The sequence below is a fragment of the Bos mutus genome, chromosome 5 (assembly GCF_027580195.1).
Source record: "Bos mutus isolate GX-2022 chromosome 5, NWIPB_WYAK_1.1, whole genome shotgun sequence".
In the NCBI taxonomy this organism is placed as follows: Eukaryota; Metazoa; Chordata; class Mammalia; order Artiodactyla; family Bovidae; genus Bos; species Bos mutus.
The window spans coordinates 83,092,758-83,113,814 of NC_091621.1; the positions used below are offsets into that span (position 1 = coordinate 83,092,758).

General features: G+C 36.5%; 1 protein-coding gene across 1 annotated transcript in view; it reads left to right on the forward strand.

Annotated features, from left to right (window-relative positions):
- PIK3C2G (phosphatidylinositol-4-phosphate 3-kinase catalytic subunit type 2 gamma) overlaps positions 1–21,057 on the forward strand; it is a 474,611-nt gene that overhangs the window by 155,988 nt on the left and 297,566 nt on the right. The window contains exon 16 of the mRNA XM_070370044.1: positions 2,325–2,513. Within this exon, the coding sequence (XP_070226145.1) occupies positions 2,325–2,513 (189 nt within the window). The remainder of the gene's footprint in view (positions 1–2,324; positions 2,514–21,057) is intronic.

A 21,057-nucleotide genomic window follows, 5' to 3' on the forward strand; every position in this document is an offset into this window, starting at 1 on the left:
ACAAAGATGCTTGCCTAAATATTCCTCTTCAGTGTTGTACTGTCAGTCCTAACCAGTGTACTATCGCAGGAAAAAAAAAAGTTTTAAATGTGTAAAAGTCATAAAGAAATAAAACTGGCTCTATTTTCAGACGGGTAATTATGTAAGATCATAGCATTTGCGATTAACGTACAAAATGCAACTATATTCCAGTAAAAAAGGGAAAATAAATTTCATTTTTCTAAATTTGATCAATGTTGATATACAATATCAACATCTCTATCCCCTGCAGAAGGGAATACAACCCACTTCAGTATTCTTGCCTGGAGAATTCCATGGACAGAGGAGCCTGAAGGGCTAGAGTCCATGGGGTTGCAAAGAATGAGACATGACTGAGTGACTAACACACACATACTTAAAAACGCAAAACTTTGCTAAGAGAAATTAAAGAAAACCTCAGTAAATGGAAGGATATATCCCGCCATTGATTAGAATAACCATTATTGTTAAGATGACAGTTCTAGTTGTTCCAAAATTAGTGATGAAAATACAATTATAATCTGTTAGAAAGTGTAATTTTTTTTTCAAATGATCAGTATGCTTTTAATTAAACTGCAGTGACATGGATAATATTTTTTAATGGGCAAAATTAAAGAATGGCAAGAATGCTATACAATTGGTTCTGTCATACCCTACACCTGATAATGTAAAATGCAACAACTGCTTCAGAAAGCAGTTTCTTCAAAAGGTAAACACATGACATACAACCAAGTCATTTCCCTCCATGGTACTTCAGTAGGAGAAATGCAAATACACCTGTACAAATACACGCACACAAATGTTCACAAAAGCTTTATTCATAACATTCCAAAACAGGAAACACTCCCAGTATCCATCAGATAGGAGAAAGGATAAGCAAATTGTGGTATGTTCATATAAAGGAGTAATACTCATTAACTGAAAGAAATAATCTACTGATATACTCAACAGTATGGATAATTTCAAAAAAATATACTTAGTGAAAGAAGCTATAAATAAAAAATATTCATGATTCTGTTTATATGAAGTTTGAAAGTAGATATTATCTGTCTAAAGTGAAAGAAGTCGTACTACTGCTTGCCTCTGGTAGCATAAGAAACTTTTATATCTTGAAAAGAGTGAGGATTTTATTATGCTTGATATGTGCATTTGTCAAAATTTAATTAACTGAATCCATGCATTCTTTTATGTAAATTATGCTTCAATAAAAGAGAAAAAGGCATTATTCAATATTGAAAAATGAATTCAGTTAAAACAAAATAATTAGTTTTAGTAGCATAGTAATAATTTTATTATGGAATATTTTTCTTCTGGGGGGTTTCTGGTGAAGAAGGTAGTGACAAAAGAGAAAAAGAGCCCAAATGTACCTCAAAACCATCCTCTGTAATTCGTTTCTTTCATTTTGCAGAGGGAGAGGATTTCAGAAGATATTATAGAGATATAATGATATTTAAAATCTGTTAATAATTCTTGCTATCCCTTCTTGGGAGTTTTAGTTAATGAAAGCTGAGCGACAGAGTGTCAGTTTGGAGGAGACAGTGTTGAAAAGCTGTCATTGTCGTGTGAGAAATGCTGTCCTTCAGTTCAACTGTGGTCTTGAATGCCTTTCTTGGAGTGTAGGCAAAACATGGTAAACTGTCAGTGAATCAATGGCCCTTGTCCCAGATCTAGATCTTCTGAGGGGCACACTTGTGCATGTGAGAAAGTCCTATTCACTGGCATTTTAACTCCAAACTTCCAGCAAACTCTAAGAATTTAAAGCCAGAATCCAGGGATGAAATGAGATCTTTGTTTCTGAAGTTTAGAGCAAAAAGTTTTCTGACCTCTGATGAAACTTGCTTCGAAATGAAGGAATATCATCTTTAAAATGTGCCATTTCTCCACAGGCCCACTTGGGTCTAAGTTAATTTCCAAATACAGTAAGAAAGTAAATGGTTGAGAATCTTTGTTCTAAGTAGTACATGTGGCAGAATTGATAAACTTGGTCTGCCTTAAAGGAGACAGAAACTTTGCTAACCAGAATGACATTTTTTAAAAAGTGGCAAAGATAAGAGCAAGGAAAAATACATGTGAATTATCTAAACTGAAATACATTTTATTTAATTTTTCTATAAAAGATTAAAGTTAGTGGGAAATAATCTGATAAAATAACCTATCAAACTGTCCCAAGAAGATAAAGGACTTATTTTCCAAAAGAAACTAAAAATCAAAGAACTAGACCTAATATTTTGCACTGACTGTTCATAACAAACATGTGTTAGTGTCACGAACTCCAGTAAATTATCACTTCCAATCTGGTTTTGCAGCCTCTCTGAGGAAAAGAGAAGATACTTATGGTTTTATCGCTTCTACTGCAACAATGAAAACTGCTCCCTTCCTTTGGTCTTGGGAAGTGCCCCTGGATGGGATGAAAGAACTGTTTCAGAAATGCATACCATTTTAAGAAGATGGAAATTCTCTCACCCTTTGGAGGCACTTGGACTTTTGACTTCAAGGTAAGAATTGCGTGACAGGCATGATATTACTAACGTGAAAATTTTGAAGAGAAAAACTGTAAGTCTCTATTCAATACCAATTCTGTTTATTTCCAATTTCAGTAGCTGTGGATATTAAATTTAGATAAATATAAGCTGTGAATATAAATTTGAAACAAATCTAAACTATAATTGTGTCTTCTAAACTAAACTTGAAATAAAATTAATGGCCAGAGTTTCTTAAATGGGGAGTCTAGTTGCTCTTAGAGAAATAACAACCAAAAAATATTGAATAGGGAAAAATAAACTTCTCTACTTGTCCCTCTCTCAAAACAAAAGAGTTCTTAAAAATTGAAACAGTATCTTTTACTATTGAAATATTCAAAGCCGGGCAAAATACCCTGTTTATAGTAGGTGTCCAGTTAGTAAGACAATGATAATGATAACAAAATGAAAAAAAAAAAAAAACCTATCCCTTGTGTACTCTCTGTATCTTCCCTAGAATAAAATGCATGGTGGTTGAGAATCCGGTGGATAATGATGTCATCGTCTTGTTAAGAGGAAGCATGTGGGAACAAGTGTGATGTCTGGTTCTGGCTTGGGGAAGCAGCTCTTACTTGGCTTCTGCTTCACATTCAAAGCCAAGAAGAGATATTTTAAGTCTGTCTTCATGGCATCAGCACTGATGCCATGAAGAAAGTCTGCAATCTCTAGAGTCAGAGAAGAATTGTGACACTCAGTTCTGTTCTGAATTCTATCTCAAGATCCTGATAAAGGAGAAAGGGGGGAAAGAAAGTGACACAAAGGGCTTTTCAAACAATTTATTTTGGTTTATTTTAAAATTCATGGCTTTTATAAAACTTCTAGGATGTGAAAGGAGGAGAAAGAAATTTTTTCCTATTATTCGTAGGAGTTACTAGAAGCTTCCTCTCAATCTTCCAGGTTCAAAATTTACAAATTATCTTAAAATTCTGTTTTTTGTGCCTTGTACATTGAATATTTCTGTTTTCTGATGTCTTTCATCGATGACTGTGCACCCATATACCAACCTTCCTTGATAAATGATAGAACATAGATAGATACATAGATAGAGTTTGTCTTTTAGTTGAGCTTGCAGCTTTCCCACTTTTTATAAGGCTTCTTCTACATGGACCTTCTTTGACCTCACTAAGTAACACTGCCCACATTTCCCTACTGCAGTGCTTTGTTTCTTTATGAATTACATTATACTGCAATGTTTTACACACAACATGTGAAACATGTGATTTACCCACATTAGAATGAGAGCTAGTTAAACCCAGATAGTTCATCATAGTGTTTCTGTTTCCCACAAGCTTAATAATACCTGAGACATAGTAATTACTCAATATTGAATCAATCACTCTCAAAAATTCATGATCACTATTTATACCTTATTTTAAAATAATATTTAAACTATATTATTTGAAGGAATCATCAATTATCTTTGTTTCTTACATTGCCTTATACAGTTGAATTAATTAATGAAATAATTACATAAGAAAATCAATTAACAATTGGTTTCATTGGAATTGACTTCCCTGGTGGCTTAGATGGTAAAGCGTCTTGCTTACAATGTGGGAGACCCGGGTTTGATCCCTGGGTCGGGAAGATACTCTGGAGAAGGAAATGGCAACCCACTCCAGTACTCTTGCCTGGAAAGTCCCATGGACAGAGGAGCCTGGTAGGCTACAGTCCATGGGGTCCCAAAGAGTTGGACACAACTGAGCGACTTCACTTTCTTTCATTGGAATTACTTACAGTTCATACTTATATTTCAAGAAATTTCTGGAAGAAATGAGTTCCCATTTTCACCTTACTCTTAACCTCTTTTTCTGATTTAGATAAGAGTAGCCAACATCTAAAAAAAGTTTTTTTAATTCTAATTGTTTTTTAGCTCAAGTAAGACTTAGAAAAGTAGCAGTTGTTGTTTTGTCATTCCTGAACTGATTAGCTCACAGAAAATTGTTTCAAAATATAAAGGTTAAAAAAAAGTGTGAAGGTAACAATTCACAGAATAAGAGAAGATATTAGCAAATCCTATATCTTAATAAAGGAATTTAATTCAGAATATATACTCATGACTCAATAACCAGAAAATAAATAACCTAATTAAAAAAAAAAATGGTCAGAGGGTCTAACATTTCCTCAAAGAAAATATAGAAATGTCCAATAAGCATGTGGAAAGATGCTCAGCATCATTAATCACTAGGGAAATATAAATGAAAACCACATTGAGATATCACTTGACACTAACTAGGATGGCTATAATCAGAAAGACAATTACCTTTGGCAAGGATGTGAAGAAATTGGAAATCTCATATACTGCCCATGGGAATGTAAAACGGAGCAGCCAGTTTGGAAACCAGTTAGTCAGTGTCTTAAATACTAAACATCAAGTTAACATATGACCCAACAATTCCACTCTTAGGTAAATACTCAAGATAAATGAAAAATAGGCAGTTCTATTTCCAGTTTTTAAAGGAATCTCCACACTGTTCTCCATAGTGGCTGCACTAGTTTGCATTCCCACCAACAGTGTAAGAGGGTTCCCTTTTCTCCACACCCTCTCCAGCATTTACTGGAGTGTTACTCAGCCATTAAGAAGAATACATTTGAATCAGTTCTAATGAGGTGGATGAAACTGGAGCCTATTATACAGAGTGAAGTAAGCCAGAAAGAAAAACACCAATACAGTATACTAATGCATATATATGGAATTTAGAAAGATGATAACAATAACCCTGTATACGAGACAGCAAAAGAGACACTGATGTAGAGAACAGTCTTTTGGACCCTGTGGGAGAGGGAGAGGGTGGGATGATTTGGGAGAATGGCATTGAAACATGTATAATATCATATATGAAACGAGTCGCCAGTCCAGGTTTGATGCACGATACTGGATGCTTGGGGCTGGTGCATTGGGACGACCCAGAGGGATGGTATGGGGAGGGAGGAGGGAGGAGGGTTCAGGATGGGGAACACATGTATACCTGTGGCAGATTCATGTTGATATACGGCAAAACCAATACAATATTGTAAAGTTAAAAAATAAAAAAATGAAAAAAAAATGAAAAATAGGTTCCCTCAAAAATTTCTCCATGGATGTTCAGACCAGCATTATTTACAATAGCCAAAAAGTAAAAACAACTCAAATGACCATCAAATAATGAATGGATAGATAAAAAGTGGTCTGTCCATGCAATGTTAGAGTATTCAATGATAATAAGTGAATATTAATGTATGTTACAACATGAATGAACCTTGAAAACACATTAAGCAAACAAAGCTAGTCACAAAAGACCACATGTTTTATGATGTCCAGATATAGGCAAATGAATGGAGACGGAAAGTAGATCAGTGATCACCTAGGGCCAGAGGAGTTTGGGGCAATGTAGAGAATGAGAACCAGTTGTTATGAGGTTTCTTTTGTGGTTATGATTCAGTAACTCTAGGAGGAAGCTAAAAGCCATTAAATTGTACACTGAGTGAATTGTATGGTATTTGTTACATCTCCATAAAACTGCTAAAAATACTTAAAGAATGATTGTAAAGGCAAAACTATTAATATGACTCTCTATATCACTAAAGCCTAGTTTTTTTATGGGATAACTTTTTTAAGTTTCTAAAGCATTAACTATGGCTTTTTTTTTTTTTTTGGATAGCTTATTGTTCCATTAAGATGTACTTTGGTCTATTTTAAAGACGTTTAAATGTATTAACTAATATTTTCTTGTAAAGTTCATGGAATACTTTTTACAAAAATCTTTGTCAGCATGAAGCCTGCTTAGTTTTCTTGCTTATAGATAAAGAGGATTCACTAGATGGACTTCTATATTCTTTGATTGCTGATAACTAAGCTTCTCTACCTGAAGAGATGTTGAACATCTATTTGATTCTCTTAATATTTTAAGTATAAAGTTTAGATTTGCATTTAGTGCTCCCTTAGTACTGACTCACTTTATTATCTATAATAACCCTATAAAACAAATACTATTATTATCCCAGTTTTACCTTTGAGGGAACTGAGGCTTACAAGGGTTAAATTGCCCAAATGGCACTTGTAAGTTAAGGAGCTAGAGTTAAATCCAGAGATTTGGAGCTTGCCATCCTCACCCTATAATTCACACCATTCCTACGTAAATACATGCTGTTTGTTTATGTACTAAATATGTAAATAAAACTATCCTACAGTAGTTTGATTATAGTAAACAGCAGTACTTTCCCTTGGATGTTTCGACTTCACTGTGTAATTTCTTTTTTTCTGAATAATCAGAGTTTTAGATGTTATGAGGACTGGTTTCAGAATAGAGTGGGGTTTAGAAAGCATCAATCAAGGAACTTAGTAGAAACTTGATTTATTTGCACATTGAACAGTTCCTTATCATGCATCAATAAAGGTCACTGAAAAGGTTGGAGTGTTTCCACTGTACTCATCCTCTGACTCCCACTCTCAGTTTAACAGAACTGTTAAAAAACTTGAGGACAGGCTGTTTCGAGAAATGAACCTTTCAACTTCTCTAAATTCAAAAGCTGACTTCTCTGAGAACAAACAGTATGTGCTAACAAGTAAGTTGTCAGAGTGAGTTCTTCAGAGGTCTATATTTTGTCTCCATTGAATAATCTATTTTTTTCCAGTGGCTTAACCTCCTGAGAACTGACGTGCTCCATTTCTAGCTCAGATAATTTTTAATATTGCTGATTACTTAATCCTGTTTGAAGATTCACCACCTCCTGCTGGCTTCTTTTTAGCAAGAAACATGTTGATATTTGATTTAGCTCTTGTGGGCCATAGGGTGTTAATATTTCCACAGCTGAGCGTTAACAGTGTGTTCAGCGGGTACTGATACTTCCATTAGAGAAGGCGGTGCTGTCAGAATACCAGAGACCAAGGGCTAAGGTCTGTAGTTCTTGGCAGATGGTTGCTATTTTCTTGAACCCTGGTGCACAGACACAACTATTCAACTACTAATAATAAGCAGAAATTACCCAAGGAATTAGAAGGCAGTTCAAAGAAAGCATTCATTTAAAAATAGCAACTCTGAATTAGCATCAGAGGATTACATCAGAAGCTTAAATAAAAATTTGACAAGGTACTAGAACTTCCTATCCTACATGAAGTGAAATTATTGTCTTGCAGAAACAAGAGCAATACTTAATAGGTAGTGCCTTAGCTTTGAAAATCAGTTTCCCTGGAAAAATGTCCCACAAAAATGTTTGCATCAAACCGCTGTATTCTTTATTGTAGAGATTAATGTACTAAAGTCATTCTTAACTACCATTGTAAGCAGGCCAAAGAGAATATGGAAAAGGTAGACAGCTATAACTTCCACATTTGACTAAACAATCAACTAATAGATGATGATGTATTCTTTCCATTTATTTTTTGAGCAAAAATATGTATATATGGAAACTGGCACACAATGAATCAAAGAAGCAGAATAGGACACAGCAACTGTGTTTAAAGAACATACACTTCAGAGGGAAAGACTCAAACTGAAGATCACCATACAATGTTCTCCAGACTATAATCATAGTGTTGAGTGCTGTATGCCCCCAAGAAAGAGAGAGGCAGATTCTCTCAGAGAATGTAAGAAAAGGTTTGGAAAGGAATTGAATTCTGACTTGAAACATTCACAGGCATTTCCTGAGTGGAGAAGAGAGGAAATGGAATTCCAGAAAGAAAGACTAGATGGTCAAAGTTATGGAAGTTCAGAGAATAATGAGAGATTTACTATAATATTATAAAGGAATGGTACTAGGAGACAAAGTTGAAAAGGCTGGTTCAGTTTAGATCATTTGGAGCTCTATAAGTCAGGCAATTATTCATAACTAACTTTATGGCAGCCCATGGAATCTTAAAAATGGGACTCAGGCAGTCTGATTTATTTTGTACAAGGATAATTCTGTGCATTAATGTAAAGTGTGGACTGTAAAAAAGAATAACAGCAAGGATATTAGATGCAGGTATAGAAATAGTCTACTTGAAAAGTGGTCTGGGCCTGCTCTAAGCATCAGTAGAAATTTACAGAGCAGACTGGAGAAACATTTCAGAGGAAAGTGAACAAGAGAGGAAATAAGGAAGACTTTGAACTTTCTGATTAGGTAAATGATAGATAATTACATCATTAACCAAGACAAGAGTTTTGGATGAAAGAGCAAATTTGGGTGTTGAAGTTGGATGCCATCTTCAAGGCCTCAAAGAGGAAATGGAGAAAAATAATTTGTGCCTCTTGGAATAAGATTGATCGTAAAGGTGAGAAGATCACTAAAGTTGGAGGAGGTAAGAGAAAGATTTTAATGTTTGGACTTCTTATGTTTGTTTAAATAAAAAAGCTCCAAGCATGTTTACAAACTGAGATGAAAGATGCATGAAGGGAAGGAAGCTCAGAAAACAGGGATGGGTGAAGAGACAAAATGAGATGACCCCAACACCCAACAGACTGGACCAAAAATGAAAATAGAGCTGTTATCAAGGAAAGAGAGTAACTTGTTCCTCTCAGTTGGGAGGGAAGGGAATATATGAATAGAATTATAGGTAACTATGGATACGGAGAAAGGAGTACAACAAGGCTGTATATTGCTACCCTGTTTATTTAACTTATATGCAGAGCACATTATGCGAAATGCTGGACTAGATGAGTTACAAGCAGGAATCGATTGCAGGAAGAAATATCAACGATATGCAGATGATACCACTCTAATGGCTGAAAGCAAAGACTAACTAAAAAGATTCTTGATGAAGGTGAAAGAGGAGAGTGAAAAGGCCGGCTTAAAACTCAGTATTAAAAAAAATTATGATCATGGCATCCAGTCTCATCACTTCATGGCAAATAGAAGGGGAAAAGGTGGAAGCAGTGACAGATTTTCTCTTCTTGAGCTCTAAAATCACTGCAGATGGTGACTGCAACCATAAAAGCAGAAGACGATTGTTTCTTGAAAGGAAAGCTATGACAAATCTAGACAGTGTATTAAAAAGCAAAGACATCATTTTGCTGACAAAGGTCCATATAGTCAAAGCTTTGGCCTTTCCAGTAGTCATGTGTGGATGTGAGAGTTGGACTATAAAGAAGGCAGAACACTGAAAAATTAATGCTTTCAAACTGTGGTGCTGGAGAAGACTCTTGAGAGTACCTTGGACAGTAAAGAAATAAAACCAGTCAATCCTAAAGGAAGTAAACCATGAATACTCATTGGAAGGACTGATGCTGAAGCTGAAGCTCCAGTGCTTTAGCCACATGATGAAAAGAGCCAACTCCTTGGAAAAGACCCTAATGCTGGGAAAGATTGAAGGCAGAAGGAGAAGAGGGCAATGGAGGATGAGATGGTTGGATCGCGTCACTGATTCAATGGACATGAACTTGGGCAAACTCCGGGAAATGGTGAAGGACAGGGAGGCCTGGCGTCCTGCAGTCCATGGTGTCTCACATGAAAAGAGAGTCAAAGTGATATACTGAGAATGAAGAACTTAGAATTGTATAAACCAAAGACATGAATCTTACCTTTGTGCATTTTTGAAGAGTTTATGGAGTTGCTTCCAAATTTCACAGTTGACAATACAAGCTTTGAAATCAGACATTTCTGTCTCTGTCACTTATTACATGAAACACTTCATTCAAGTTTTTCTTTTTTTTCTTTTATTTTAGTTTTATTTATTTACTTTACAATATTGTATTGGTTTTGCCATACATTGACATGAATCTGCCATGGGTGTACATGTGTTCTCCATCCTGAAACCCCTCCCACCTCCTGCCAATGGGAGTAATAAGTATCATGCATTGTACCTTACAGGATAAAGTACTTATGAGAACTTTCAATAAATGCTACCAGTCAGTCTTGTCAACATCATCTTCTTCCTGGTATCTATGTTTTTAAGAGTGTTTAGAGTTTACAGATTTTTTTCAATGCTAAATTGTAAATATCATAAAGTCATGGGAACAATTTCGTTTCTAGTAAGATTCACTAAGCTTAAATTCACTTGTCAAAATGTATATGGTAAAAGAGCAAATTTATATTTGAAAATTGAATAGTGACTTATAGATTACTTATTAAGCACTTTCAAAATATTATATGATTGACCTACAAAACAGTCTCTATAATATTGTTACCATCATGTACAGTTTCCCCCACTTTATGGATTTCCACTTTATAAATAAAGAAATTGATATCCAGTTTGTTTATTCATTCAGTCAGTAGATACTTACTGATGGCCTGTTCATGTTAGACACTTCTTTAGGCTCTGAAGCTAGCATGTTAAGCAAAAAGAAACATAGTCCTGGCTTTATGGAGTTGTAGTCCACTGGAAGTGGGGAGAAATAGGCCCTTACCAAATTATAAATGTAAAATAACAGGTGTCATAACAGCTCTGAGAGAAGTACATGGTTCCATGATAACATAAAATGAAGGACCCAAATCTTTCTCCAGAGTGGGAAAAGTCTTCCCTGAGGAAGTTTTATGTTTGATTGCATATCTAAGATGAGTGAAAATGAACTGGTGAAAGGGAAGATAAGAGAAGAGTTCCATGGGAAGACGGGAGCTAGGAAATGCAGAAACTGCATTTAGGAAGTGAGAAGAGAGCCTACTGTGAGCAAGAATTCCTTAGAAGAAATGGAGTAGCCATCATAATCAACAAAACAGTCTGAAATGCAGTACTTGGATGCAATCTCAAAAACAACAGAATGATTTCTATTCATTTCCAAGGTAAACCATTCAATATCACAGTAACCCACATCTATGCCCCAAACAGAAATGCTGAAGAAGCTGAAGTTGAATGGTTCTATGAAGACCTACAAGACCTTTTAGAACTAACACCCAAAGAGTTGTCCTTTTCATTATAGGGGACTGGAATGCAAAAGTAGGAAGTCAAGAAATACCTGGAGTAACAGGCAAATTTGGTCTTAGACTACAGAATGAAGCAGGGCAAAGGCTAATAGAGTTTTGCCAAAAGAACGCACTGGTCATAGCAAACACCTCCTTCCAAAAACACAAGAGAACACTCTACACATGGACATCACCAAATGGTCAATACTAAAATCAGATCGATTATATTCTTTGCAGCCTAAGCTGGAGGAGCTCTATACAGTCAGCAAAAATAAGACTGGAGGTGACTGTGGCAAAGAACATAAACTCCTTATTGCCAAATTCAGACTTAAATTGAAGAAAGTAAGAAAATCCACTAGACCATTCAGGTATGACCTAAATGAAATCCCGTATGATTATTCAGTGGAAGTGATAAATATATTCAAGGGGTTAGATCTGATAGGGTTCCTGAAGAAGAACGCAGAGATCAAGACCATCCCCCAAAAAAAGAAATGTAAAAAGGCAAAATGGTTGTCTGAGGAGGCCTTACAAATAGCTGTGAAAAGAAGAGAAGCCAAAAGCAAAGGAGAAAAGGAAAGATATACCCATTTGAATGCAGAGTTCCAAAGAATAGCAAGGAGAGATAAGAAAGCCTTCCTCAGCAATCAATGCAAAGAAATAGAGGAAAACAATAGAATGGGAAAGACTACAGGTCTCTTCAAGAAAATTAGAGATACCAAGGGAACATTTCATGCAAAGATGGGCTCAATGAAGGACAGAAATGGTATGGACCTAACAGAAGCAGAATATATTAAGAAGACATGGCAAGAATACACAGAAGAACTCTACGAAAAAGATCTTCATGACCCAGATAATCATGATGGCATGATCACTCAACTAGAGTCAGAAATCCTGGATTGTGAAGTCAAATGGGCCTTAGGAAGCATCACTACGAACAAAGCTAATGGAGGTGGTGGAATCCCAGTTGAGTTATTTCAAGTCCTAAAAGATGATGCTCTGAAAGTGCTGCATTCCATATGCCAGCAAATTTGGAAAACTCAGCAGTGGCCACAGGACTGGAAAAGGTCAGTTTTAATTTCAACCCCAAATAAAGGCAATGCCAAAGAATGCTTAAACTACTTCACAATTACATTCATCTCACATGTAACCCACTCTAGTATTCTTGCCTAGAGAATCCCGTGGACAGAGGAGCTTGGTGGGCTGCTGTCCATATGGTCGCACAGAGTCAGACACAACTAAAGCAACTAAGCATGCATGCATTGGAGAAGGAAATGGCAACCCACTCCAGTGTTCTTGCCTGGAGAATCCCAGGGACAGAGGAGCCTGGTGGGCTGCTGTCTATGGGGTCACACAGAGTCGGACACCACTGAACTGAGTTAGCAGCAGCAGCACACGCTAATAAAGTAACGCTCAAAATTCTCCAAGCCAGGCTTCCACAGAACGTGAACCAAGAACTTCCAGGTGTACAAGCTAGATTTAGAAAAGGCAGAGGAACCAGAGATCAAATTGCCAACATCCACTGGATCATCAAAAAAGCAAGAGAGTTCCAGAAAAACATCTGTTTCTGCTTTATTGACTATGCCAGAGCCTTGAACTGTGTTGATCACAATAAACTGTGAAAAAAAATCTGAAAGAGATGGGAATTCCAGGCCACCTGATCTGCCTCTTGAGAAATCTGTATGCAGGTCAGGAAGCAACAGTAAGAGTAAGACACGGAACAACAGACTGGTTCCAAATAGGGAACGGTGTACTTTAAGGCTGTATATTGTCACCCTGCTTATTTAACTTATATGCCGAGTACATCGCAAGAAATGCCAGGCTGGATGAAGCACAAGCTGGAATCAAAATTACTGGGAGAAATATCAATAACCTCAGATATGCAGATGACACTACTCTTATGGCAGAAAATGAAGCAAAGCTAAAGAATCTCTTGAAATGAAAGAGGAGAATGAAAAGTTGGCTTAAAACTCGACATTCAGAAAATCCGGTCCCACCACTTCATGGCAAATAGATGGGGAAACAGTGGAAACAAGAGATACTTTATTTTTGGGGGCTCCAAAATCACTGCAGATGGTGACTTCAGCCATGAAATTAAGAGATGCTTGCTCTTTTGAGGAAAAGTTATGACCAAGCTAGACAGTATATTAAAAAGCAGAGACATTACTTTGCCAACAAAGGTCCATCGAGTGAAAGCTATGGTTTTTCCAGTTATCATGTATGGATGTGAGAGTTGGACTATAAGGAAAGCTGAGTGCCGAAGAACTGATGCTTTTAAACTGTGGTGTTGGAGAAGACGCTCGAGTCCCTTGGACAGCAAGGAGATCCAACCAGTCTGTCCTAAAGGAAATCAGTCCTGATATTCATCGGAAGGACTGATGTTTAAGCTGAAACTCCAATACTTTGGACACCTGATGTGAAGAACTGATTCATTGGAAAAGACCCTGATGCTGAGAAAGATTGAAGGTGGGAGGAGAAGGGGACAACAGAGGATGATATGGTTGGATGGCATCACCGACTCAATGGACATGAGTTTGAATAAACTCTGGGAGTTGGTGATGGACAGGGAAGCCTGGCATCCTGCAGTTCATGGGGTCACAAAGAGTCGGACAGGACCGAGTGACTGAACTGTACTGAAGAGAGCTAGTGTGCCTGTAGTCCAAGGGAGGAGTGTGTGATGGAAAGATACCTTCATATGGAACTAGATCATGTTAAGGTCTTCTAAACAGGGTCATGTTAAGCAACTTCATCTTTATTCTGATAGCAACATGAAGGCATAAATGGTTCTTGGCGACAGAAAATTTTGAATTGATTTGCATCTTTCACGGAGGAGGCAATGGCATCCCACTCCAGTACTTTTGCCTGGAAAATCCCCTGGACAGAGGAGCCTGGTGGGCTACAGTCCATGGGGTCGCTAGAGTCGAACATGACTGAGCGACTTCCCTCTCACTTTTCACTTTCATGCATTGGAGAAGGAAATGGCAACCCACTCCAGTGTTCTTGCCTGGAGAATCCCAGGGATGGGGAAGCCTGGTGGGCTGCCGTCTCTGGGGTCACACAGAGTCGGACACGACTGAAGCGACTTAGCAGCAGCAGCATCTTTCAGAGATTACTCTGGTTTCTGAGTGAAGCATGGATTTGGTGAAGGAAGCGTTAAGTAGATGAGAGAAGATGAGACAAGTTATGGAAGTAGTCCAAGGATCAGAGAATGGCAAGTCAGCCTTAGAAGGTGGTGTTGGTGGTGGTTGTTTCGTTGTTGAGTTGTGTCTGACTCTTTATGAAACCATAGATTGTAGCCCGCCAAGGTCCTGTGTCCATGGGGTTCTCCAGGCAAGAATACTGAAGTGGGTTACCATTCTGTTCTCCAGGGGATCTTCCCCACCTAGGGATCAAAGCCATGTCACAGGCAGATTCTTTACTGCTGAGCCACCAGGGAAGCCCTAGAAGGTGAGTGGTAATGCAATGAAATGAAGAAAACCAGAACATTTAGACATAAAAATGACAGGACTGAATGCGAAGGAGTAGTAAAAAGAAGAGTACCAAGGATTATTCCCAGGTCTCTGTCTTTCGTAACTAAGGGGATAAAAGTAACATTCCCTAAGATGGGGCGCACTGGGAGACATATAACCAATAGAAGAACAAGAACTATGCGGTTTAGACTTTGCATGTTGGCTTTGAGGTGTGCTTGAGATGACCAAAGGTGTTCAAGAAAGGTATCTAAGCTGGAGACCCCAACATGGAAGTCATCAAGTGAAGGATGGGAATTAAGTCAAGGGTGCAAATAAATTTGTTTAGGGAGAGGTCTTAAAAAAGGAACCCTTCATATTTATTTATTTTTAGAACCCTTAATATTTAGACTCAAAATCCCTTATTCTTTTTTTTCCCCACAAGATAATGAATAACTTTATTATCAATGAGTATTTTTTTGGTTATACTTTGGAATTGTAAGTACACATTATTATTTTTTTCAGTCAGATGCCTATTGACTAGAATTATAAAACTCTAAGAACTTTTAAATCCTTTTTATTGGAGTATAGTTGCTTTATGATATTGTGTTAGTTTCTGCTGTACAGCAAAGTGAATCAGCTATATGAATACATATGTCCCCTCTTTTTTGGATTTCCTTCTCATTTAGGTGGTGACAGAGTGCTTGTTATAATTCCCTGTGCTATACAGTAGGTTCTCATTAGTTATTTACTTTATACATGCTAGTGTATATATGTCAGTCTCCCAATTCATCCCACCCCTCTTCCCTCCATGGTGTCTATATGTCCATTCTCAGAAAGAGAAACATATCATAGATATCTTAAGTAATTAATTAATACCATGACTATATGGCTTACCCAGTGGGTAAAGAATCCACCTAAAGTGCAGGAGACACAGGAGACATGGATTTGATCCCTGGGTTGGGAATATCCCTTGGAGGAGAAAATGGCAACCCATTCCAGTATTCTTGCCTGAAAAATCCCATTAACAGAAGAGCCTGGCAGGCTATGGTCCAAATGGTCGCAGAGAGTCAGACAAAACTGAGCGACTAAGTACACATGCATGACTATATAGACATTTCCCAGTATCGTTGTGCAAGTCCATAACTATCCATCAGGAAATATCTGAACAGTTCCTTTGTCTGTTTGGGCCTAGGACTCATTCTTATTCCTTTTGGTTCATGGCTGAACCAGTGCCCCAATCCAGATAAGTAAATTACACTACTCACTATTATATGTTTCTACTGACCCATTTAGAATGGAATAAAATTTAAAATACACCCAAATAAGTCTTGTGCATATTATATAAGCATAGAAGATAATAGCTAGTCAAAAGATTAGAAGGCCTTGATAGAAATATTGGGCTAGTATTCTGGATGTTTATAATCTAGTTTTGGTATCAACCAGTGAATGACTTCAGGAAAATAGCCCAAACTCTCTTGAGTTTCAGTTTCTTCATTTATACAGTCAGGAGGTTGAATAAATCTCCAGGTTTCGTTGAATTCTAATATTCTATAATCATGTGAACAATTTTGAAAGAACATTAATTATTCAGTAGATAGAGGTTGACAATCATTTTAAAGAAGCTTTATTCACCTCTTTTCCTAGAAAAAAATTTCTTCTGTCATGTCTGATTGTTTTTAGTGTTAAAAAATAGCGAAGATGTTCATATTGACATTTTCCTTCCAAGCTGATGCTGAGTGTGTCATCAGATTCAAAACCTGTTGGAAAAACAGTTCTGTACTTCTGATGGTTTTCTAATTCCAACCTGACATTGGTGCTTTTAAGCTGAATAGCCTTATGGCACTCTGCATGAATTCTTACTGTGTTTTCTGAAGTCTGACATTTCTGTTACACTTAAATTTGATCTCAGATTTCTTTGCTTTTCAGTTTACCCCAAGTTGCTTTTTTTTAAAGGTCAACATTTGTTACATTGCATTTGGCTTTCACCCATCACTTCAGAAGTTTTTGAAGTAAGCTATTGACCCTACACCATTTTTCAAACTAGAAAAAGAAGAGAAAAAGAAAGTAAGAAAGAAGTAGAAATGACAAAGTAACAAGCCAAATGGGAAGAAGTTGAAAGATGTATTTTTCTGTTGAAATTTCACTTCATAATTCCAGTGGTCCTATTGAAGCTTGTCTGAATCCGTTGTGATATTCCTATAGCCCTCTGAGATGAGAGGAATTATACATGTTTGAGAAGGAATGACAATTCCCAAGTCTGATGTTGGCAGATGACTTTGAAGCCAATTTTCCACTCATGGGAGACATAGGTTGATGTGCTGCTGTCTTAGAAACAGGGCACAGGTTCTGATTCTTTGACCAAAACTACATTGTACATCGAAGTTTTCAAAGTCTACAGTCTACAGTCATAGAAGGTCTACAGTCCTCAAGATGTTTACAGCGATGTCACAAGGTCAAAATTGTTTCCAAAGTAGTTCCAGACATCAGTTCTTTTTGTCATACTCATTTACTCATGAGTGTATAGTGGGGTTTTCCAGAGACTGCATGATATGCAGTATTACAACAGAGTTAATGCCAAAGCAGATAGGAGAATTCAGCTGTTTTCTGTTAAGCCAGACATTAGAGACAAAAATATTAAACGATATAACTTTTCTCACTATTTTCTTTGTGAAAATGCAGCTATACTTTTAGAAACATATTGTTTATGTTAACATGTAATGAATTATTGTCACTTAAAATGAATTGATAAATATATCTTAAATGTCTTGGTTGTATTTTTAATTGATAATTGTTAATAGATAGAGGATTTCCAGGTGACTCCCTGGTAAAGAATCTTCCTGCCAAAACCCAGGAGATACAGGTTCGATCCCTGAGTGGGGATAATCCCCTGGAGAAGGAAAGGGCAACCCATTCCAGTATTCTTGCCTGGGACATTCAATGGATAGAAGAACCTGGCAGGCTACAGTCCATGCAGTTGCAAAGAGTCAGACATGACTGAACATGAACACCTGCCTGCATAACCCACATAAACAAAAACTCTTTGGAATCACCTATAATTTTTAAGGATCTAAAATGTTCCAAAAGAAACTGAAGAACTTCTACTGTACAGCAGACTTTAACCACTGGTCAGTTTCTGCTTCTCCCTTGAGCCAAAGAATTACATGAATACTTGATACACTTCCTTTCCTACCCATGTAAAGATTGCAATTCCAACTTAATTTTCTGCTTGACTTTCAACTTTGTGTTTACCCTACAGTATTGGCAAAATATAGAATTGATATCTCACTAAAGTTTCTTTGAAAAATGTTTGTCTTGAATTTGCTTTCATTTTACTTAATGTTTTCACATTTTGAGGTCTTTTACCATATTTCTTAGATTCCTTTTATCAACTTTTACAGTCAGTCTGCAAGGAGTATTTTTTCCTTTGTGTCCAAATGTCCTCATTGGACAACAAGCTATTTTTAGGTAAAATCCTTTAACAATTACTGTGGCGAGTTTTATATTTATCTTAGGTATGGTATCTTGCCCTTTTAGAAATCCTAAAGATGCAATTGTTAGCTCCGTTCAGAAGCAACTAAACCCTGAATATATAGAATCACTGTTCAGGAAACTCATATAAAACTGAATAGTAAGCCAGTCTTAATGTTTTTGTTTTTGACCATAATTGTAGGGTTTTGGGGGGTTTTTTTGCTCTTCTCTTCAGACATACATGGGAAGCTAAATTAGATAGCATAAAGTTAATGGACATTTAAAAATTATGTATAACCTTAAATAACTGATTATTTCACATGGACTCTTTTTATTTCTAATTTTTAAAAATTTCATAATAAATGAAAATTTGTTTCACTTACCTGGTCTCCTCCCCAACAAGCAATGAATTTTAGTGATCCTATATCTTTTTAATACCTTAAAACAGATAAATCTCCATTTATTACATTTTAAATTATCTATTTTCTGATTGATTATAAGGAAAGTGAAGTCGCTCAGTCATGTCCAACTCTTTGCAACCCCATGGCCTGTAGCCTACCAGGCTTCTCCATTCATGGGATTTTCCAAGCAAGGGCACTGGAGTGGGTTGCCATTTCCTTCTCCAGGGGACCTTCCCGACCCAGGGATCAAACCTGGGTCTTCCACATTGCAAGCAGATGCATTACCCTCTGAGCCACCAGATTATAAGGAAGTTTCTGATAAATATAAATGAATGAGGACCTAATTGACATCAGCCTGATGAATCCTTCTACTGAGACTTTTCTTTATTCCCCAGATTCAAGGTGTTATGTTCATGCCTACAGAAATTAGCAATCCCAAGGTTAGCAGGATCACTAGAGAGTGGCTCTAGTTTATTATCAACAAAAATTATACTTATTTTTCAAGCAAACCAGGTCGTTGGAAGTTACAATAGCCTGACTTGTGGAAAATTCAAAATAGATTGCAGTTCTTCTGATACATATGACATTTCAGCATGTAAATATCACACCACAGTCAGAGAACTAATATGAGTAGCCCTCACCTCATTGAGGAGCGAGTTACTGAGCATGAAATGCCAATAGCTATATCCCCAAAGAATGTTTAAATAGTTTTAGACAATATTACAGGGAAGAAAGGCCAGGATTTGTGGGACATATTTGTCCATTGATACGTGGCTGAGTTCATGGCCCTGAAAAGATATTAAGCACAAATTCTCCAGGGATAGAGATCCCTATTTGGGCCTATTAGTTAAAAGAATATTCTAAAGCAAGTACAAAATATGAGGCTTGTTCTTTCACTCTACAATGTGTACTCTTAAAAGGACACATGATTTGGATCTTTGTTCTGGTAGTAATAAATTTGCATTTATTTATTTTCAATTTATTTTATTTTAAAATGTGCAATTATTTGCAATTATTAATGTATTTTCATAATTAATTGAATGAGACTTACTTTTAAAATTACTGTTTTTTAGTAACCAATAAAACTATCATATAGAAAGTTTAAAAATCTTTAAAAATTAAGCTTTAAAAAAAAGAAAACTAAAGTCATCCATGACATTTCCATCTAGAAATTTGGTATTCATATTTTGATCCTTCCTTTCCATCTTTTTTGTTAAGCATGTGGAAAAATTCACAAATGTTTCATAATATTCTCATATTATTAAATATTATTTTAATATTTTAATGACAGTATTTTATCATAGAGTCATAGCACATTTAACTTAACTGCTTATTTTTAGATACTTACATTATTTCCAGTTTTATTTGCATACATATATCCTCACACACATCTTTGATTATTTCTGTAGAATAAATTCCCAAAGTAGAATTGCTTGATCAAAAATAAGCACATTTTAAAGATTCTTTTTATACATGTTGCTATATATTGCCAGCAATGTATAAAAAAGCCCCATTTTCCAGGAACTTCACCAACACTGCCAGCATCTCTTTTAATGTAGCCAACTCTTCCTAATATAGTCAGATTCAGGTTATATTTGGATATGCTTTAATGTCGTTAGGCCTTAGTCACATCTCAGGATGTCATGTGGTTCATTTCTTGGCAGTTTCTCTTCCAATTTCTTCCTGAACTTCAAGCACCAGCAATGAATAAAAAGAGACATCCCTTTCTATAAAAACGCAAAAACATTCTTCCAACATTTGTGTGTATTAATACAAATGCATAATATTCCTTTTGGACTGTTCTATAAAGATATCACTAGTTTTTTGTTCTCCTGTTCCTAAACAGCCTGAAAAAAAAATCTTTCTCTTCCATCACCATCGGATTTGTTTTTGTCTTACTGTTTTGACTGTAAGGGGGAAAAATCTGGGATTTGTATGAGTGCTTTTTGTGGAATTGAACCTCTTGCTACCAATATATAAATTATCTCAGAACACAAGAAGCATAGTATGATTTTCCTCATTATTATTGTGACCAATGCTTTTATTTTATTTTTTTGGCCATGCCACATGGCACATGGGATATTAGCTCCCTGACCACTAGGGATCGAATCCATGCCTCCCTCCCCCGCCATCCCAGCAGTGCAAGCGTGGAGTCCTAACCACTGGACTGCCAGGGGGTTCCTATGATCAGTGCATTTTTATTAATCACCCAACACATATGGAGAGTGGTCTTGAATTCTGGAAATCAAAAAAGAGGATAGAACAATCCTTAGCTACAGTATATTCACTAGTTGAGGAATGAGGATACATATTAATAAAATGATAAATGCTTTCACACACTGTAATACCCAATTGCCCAGTGGAGGAAACCACTCAATGTCCTGGGAGTTGAGAAAAGTGATTGCTAAAGAC